At 34.2% G+C, this 5,241-nt stretch overlaps 1 protein-coding gene across 1 annotated transcript; it reads right to left on the bottom strand.

The window, feature by feature from the left end:
• Positions 1 to 249: 249 nt before the first annotated feature.
• Positions 250 to 4,679, bottom strand: LOC145060600 (ubiquitin carboxyl-terminal hydrolase 2-like). The gene is made up of 3 exons (XM_079008248.1): positions 4,417 to 4,679; positions 1,301 to 3,609; positions 250 to 598 (listed from the first exon to the last, which is right to left on the bottom strand). Exons 2-3 carry the CDS (start codon positions 3,601 to 3,603, stop codon positions 379 to 381), a joined length of 2,523 nt encoding a protein of 840 aa, XP_078864374.1. The 5' UTR covers positions 3,604 to 3,609; positions 4,417 to 4,679; the 3' UTR covers positions 250 to 378.
• Positions 4,680 to 5,241: the final 562 nt, after the last annotated feature.

The raw sequence follows: 5,241 nt of genomic DNA, 5'->3' as shown, positions 1-5,241 counted from the left end.
TATTATATGTTAAAGATATAATAAATACCTATTATATCTTCAACATATAATATGCATTAATTATTTTCTTAAAATAACTAAAATAATTGGTCCAGAATCAGTCATACACGCACATAATAGATAGTGAAAACAAAATAACCTAACCCTATATATATATATATATATATATATATATATATATATATATATATATATATATATATATATATATATATATATATATATATATATATATGCAAGTGAAGGGCCTTTTGATTTCACAACATATTTTGTGGTTGCTGCTATTTGTATATATATATATATATGAATTAATTTTGTCAAGTCTCTTTTTGTTTTGGGGATATTCTGAATTGGATCCCCAAGAAAATGAAAAAATATTTAGATTTTTTCATAGAACAAGATGTAAGCCTCACATGCGAAAACTTCCTCCAAAGAAACCTGTCGGACATGAGCATCACTAGCATGATACCAAACCCAGTCATCTTTTAAACCTCCTCTCACATACGCCACGTAATGACCTCCCCTTGCTGACCCTGAATGCTCCACCACCCCTATCAACCCGTATTGATATCTCTCTCTCCCTTTCTCTTTACAACAACTGTACCAACCATATCATACCAATTTTTTTTTTTAAATATTATGTTATGTTATGTTGTATACTTTTAAGTTTTTGTTTCTTTAACTCTACTCTATTGTTTATTTTTTTATTGTTATTATTATCAACTATAAATCTATAATAAACTTTTATTTATGAAAATAATAAATTTAAGGATAACAGAAGCATGTTAAAACCCAAATAATAAATTTTGAGATGGAACATAAAGGCTCTCAAAAATTACATTTTTGGTCCTTAGGTTTAGATGTCTTTCTGAATTTAGTCCAAGAAGATTTTTTTTCCTTTTGGTCCCTGTTTTACTGTTCTGTGACACTTTCGGTCCCCAGGTCCCTAAGTTAGCATCCCATCTGTTAATGTTACAAAAATGACCATTTTGCCCTCATCTCTTTGTCTCCATTATGTGAAATTGGTTGGACAATTAGGTATAGATGAAGCTGGATGATGCTGTACCATCTTCCAACATATTGATTTCGACTAAGTATTGGAATTTTTGGGTTCATAAAGCAAGAAGAATAAAGATGAAGAAATGGGGGCAAAATGGTCATTTTTAAGAATTAACAGATGTGTTGTTACTTGTTAACTTATATGACATGGGGACTACAAGTCAAACAGATTTCTTTTTGATCAATTTCCAAAAAATCACATAAGCACAGGAATAAAAATGAATAAAACAGAGAACCATACCTTGGATCCATGTATGGCTCAAGATCAATGGTATCTTTGAAATCAATATGACCATTCAATTTACTTAAACGCCCCCGAGCATCTTGACTTAACCTCTTCAAATGAATGGTCAAGATTGGTGGGACCTTACTAATAAGAATCCTCTTAGATGCATCCCTTATCACCTTCACACTACTAGAATCCACCTCATCTTCAACCCTGTTGGAATCATGTCCATTAGAATCTGTAACTGAACTTTGATGATGTGATGATAATCCTGAATTCCCACCATTTTCCTCACTTCCCCTTTCTTCCATCTCAGATGCTACTCCATTCCCATTCCTATTTCCATTTCCATTTCCGACCCCATTCGAAACAGAGTCTTCAACCCCAGAATCAGAAGGAATACTTGGGCTTCCGTTTCCATTCAGAAAAGAGTGTTCAATGCCAGAGTCAGATGGAATACCAATTCCGATTCCATTTGTTTTGTTCTTCAGCCTTGTCCTCTGTTCCAACAATGCTTTTGTACACTGCTCACACTGCCAAGCATGATCAGTTTTGGAAAGAATCTCAGAGGTTGTGAAATAAGCTAAACATTTATCCACCGACACCTGGCAATCACTATTATCCAACTCATCGGAATCAGAATCGCTGTTGTTTTTAACACTCGGCCCAGAAACAACCTCAACCTCAGGTTCATCAAATAAACCCCCAAATCCATCAAAATCCGATGCTTCTTCTGCAATCTCATTCCCGTTACTAGTTGACGTTAGTTCTTTATAAGGAAGCAATAGAATCTCCGATTCCTGAACTCTTGGTGCCTCGTCTAAGTCTTCCCAAATATGTTCGTTACCATCTCCGGAATCTTGGATTCCATTCCGGGACACCATATCATGATCATTAGATGAACAAGGGTCAAGATAGTCCAACCACGAATCGCTTGATGCCTTAGTTGGCTCCAGATAATCCAACCATGATGAGATATCAGATGAATTAGAATTACCATTGCAGTCATCCAACGGAATCCCTGATTCCGTGATTGTAATTCCAGATATTTTTTCCATTATATCCTCTTGAGTAGCAGGATCAGAAGCTTTATGAACTTTTATTTCGATTTTTTCACGTCTTTTTGGAGGTGTGTTTGGTTTCTTGGACTTAGAAACTAAAGGCATCTTTTTAGATGTAGATTTTTTTGTAGGTAATGGTAATGAAAGGTCTAAATAAGGTTCATATACATTTGAAGTATGCCCACATTCCAAACAACTAACACTGCTACAAATTTGTCCCCCAAAAAGGGCATCAACAAAAGTAGGATGCTCTTTTTGGACATTTTTATCCTTGCTACACTCCTCATTACACAATCCATCCAACAAAAACCGAAGCAACTCATGACTATCTTGTTGTTGGTACCCTTTAAATTGAGAGGCCATGGTGCAAATCGAGTTGAAAAGAGGCCGAGGGTTGATTATGCTTTTGTCAATTGTTGAAGGGTCAGTTTTGACAAAAAGTTTCTTTATAGAAACCGAAAGAGGCCCAACAGGTGTCTCCAGTTTCATGAAGTGATCCCGTAGTTTATCCATTGCTAAAAGATTTTGCAATATTGAGTTAAAGAAACAAGTGTTGCCTAAGTTATTCAAACCCTTTACCATATAGAATCCACCGCTGTTTTCTGGAATAATTTCGGTATTTACGGATTTGACCTCGGTTATTACACTTCCATTTCCAAACCAAACATCCTCAACATCTAGTGTTTTTTTTTCTGATGATGGGCGAGTTTTTAGTACTTTCACAACACTAGAAAAAGCATCTTTTTCTTCTCCATTTTCTTCTGAAACTTGAACAGGAATAAGGGTATTACAAGGGAAACAGAAACGAAGATTAGGGTTTGCAAATTGGATAGCTAAAGGGTGATGATTTTGTTTGGAATGTCTGGTTGCATGTGTATGAGGTACTGTAGGAAACCCAATACCCCCACATGTAAATTGTCCACATTCTAAACATACCCAAATGGATTTGGAGTCAGATGTTGAACCACTTCCCTTTTTCTTGTTATGTTTGCCTCTTGGTTTACTTGCCCTTCTATCAAGTACCCCTTCCCTACAATCATCACAATTAGGAGACTCGAGAGATGTTATCTTTGAAGAAACTTTGTCCAGATTTATGCCTGTTTCAATATGTGGACATAGTCTTTTTTCTTGTTCAATTGTACCTCCATCAACTACCATTGTTGGAATTTTTTCTGAAATGTTGTTTCGAGAAGAGGTTGGAAAGTGTTTCTCCTTTTGAGCATTTCGGTTTGTTTTCTTCTTAAGTTTTTTCCCCATTTGTCCCTAAAAGGCATGATTTGGTAATCGGTAAGAAGGGTGACAACTATTGTAAAAATAATTGAAGTAAACAAACAAGAACAAGATCATAATGATTGCCCAAGATACTACTAACAACAACTACTGTTGCGTGTTTGTCAAGTTGCAACAGTGTTGTTGGCTTGTTTATATAAGAGCATAAATCATAATGCTTCAATTTTATTGGTATTAACTTCTTTATGTAGATGGTTGTCTATGTAAGGATTAGATGACAGAAGTTAGCATAAATTTTTCACAAAGTTGGTGTCATATTGCAAGTCTCCAATAAACTGTGCTTGCATAGAGAAAAGATCCCCACCTCCATGAACAAAATTAAAAGAGATTATGCCTTGTAAATCATATGAATGTTAGCTGAAAACTATCAGACACGAATTCTTGGTGTTATAATGTCAAACTGTGAGGAAAAGCAGCGAAACAATTAAACAGATCGTATTTACTAGAACAAGTAGCGCCGAGAATTTCCAATCTGTAGAGTGCAGCCATGATAAGTTCTTATGGCTATCAAATTACCAGTAAAATTTCGAACTAGTATTCTCAATTATAAATACATTAATAGGAAAGATAAGATGCATGCCAAATCCGATGTTCGTATCTGCTATCTGCTTTCAAATCTAGGCACTAGGTAAGTAATCAACAATTAACACCAACAGAAACCAAAAGAAATGAAATGAACAATCAAGAAACACTCACCAATTCAAGTTTCAAATTACAAAGTTTAAAGTAATCAGGAAAGTTCCGATGACTAGATTTACAAAAACAACTATAAAAACTTACTTGGTCGCCGCCGGAGAAGGAGGTCGACTTCACGGGAAAATAGGGATGAGATACCGGCGATCAGATGCCAGGATGAGGAGATTCCGGCAAGCAGCTAGTGGGAGCGTCTCGATCTAAGGCTCGGTCCAAGTCCTTGATTCTGGACTGTGGCCGAGCTCGAGCAGACAAGGGGGTGGAGGTGGAAGAGAGGGTTTCTTTGAGGCGGTGACTGATATTTCTCTTCCCATCATGTATTATTACTCAAGTTTCTAAAACTCACAATCCCAACACTCTTCTGAAAAAATGATAAATTATTATTTCCAAAAATAATCATTATGTTATTTTCGTCACTATTAATATCATTATATATAAAAAAAATTTCGTTTAGATTAATAATTCACAGCTAGATAACTCACTAAAACCAATTGTTTAACGTACCTATTATTAACAAGTTTTATATTATTATTATTTTAAATTATAAATTTTAGAGGGATAAGGTTTATAAGATAACAATGTATTGACATTGGTTTTAAATGATCTCTTATTTAAATTTTGTGCATTACAAATGTTTAAGGATTCATATTTTTTTAATCCCACCCCTATGTGTTTTTTTGTTTGTTTTTTGTTTTTCTTTTATTTTGTTTTTTTGTTGTTTTTAATTATTTTTTATTTTTTATTTTAATCTTCTTCTTCTTATTATTATTATTATTATTATCATTATAAATTTCGGTAATCAAATCCGGACAATATTTTAAAATTCGGATCACATTTTAAAATTCGAACGACATTATAAAATTTAAACGGCTAATATAAAACGGAACAAAGGCAAAGTTTGTATTTATTTAT

This window comes from Lactuca serriola, chromosome 6, assembly GCF_051521515.1.
Source record: "Lactuca serriola cultivar US96UC23 chromosome 6, Lser_US96UC23_V15, whole genome shotgun sequence".
Lineage (NCBI taxonomy): Eukaryota > Viridiplantae > Streptophyta > Magnoliopsida > Asterales > Asteraceae > Lactuca > Lactuca serriola.
This window is presented reverse-complemented; position numbering and strand designations above follow the sequence as displayed.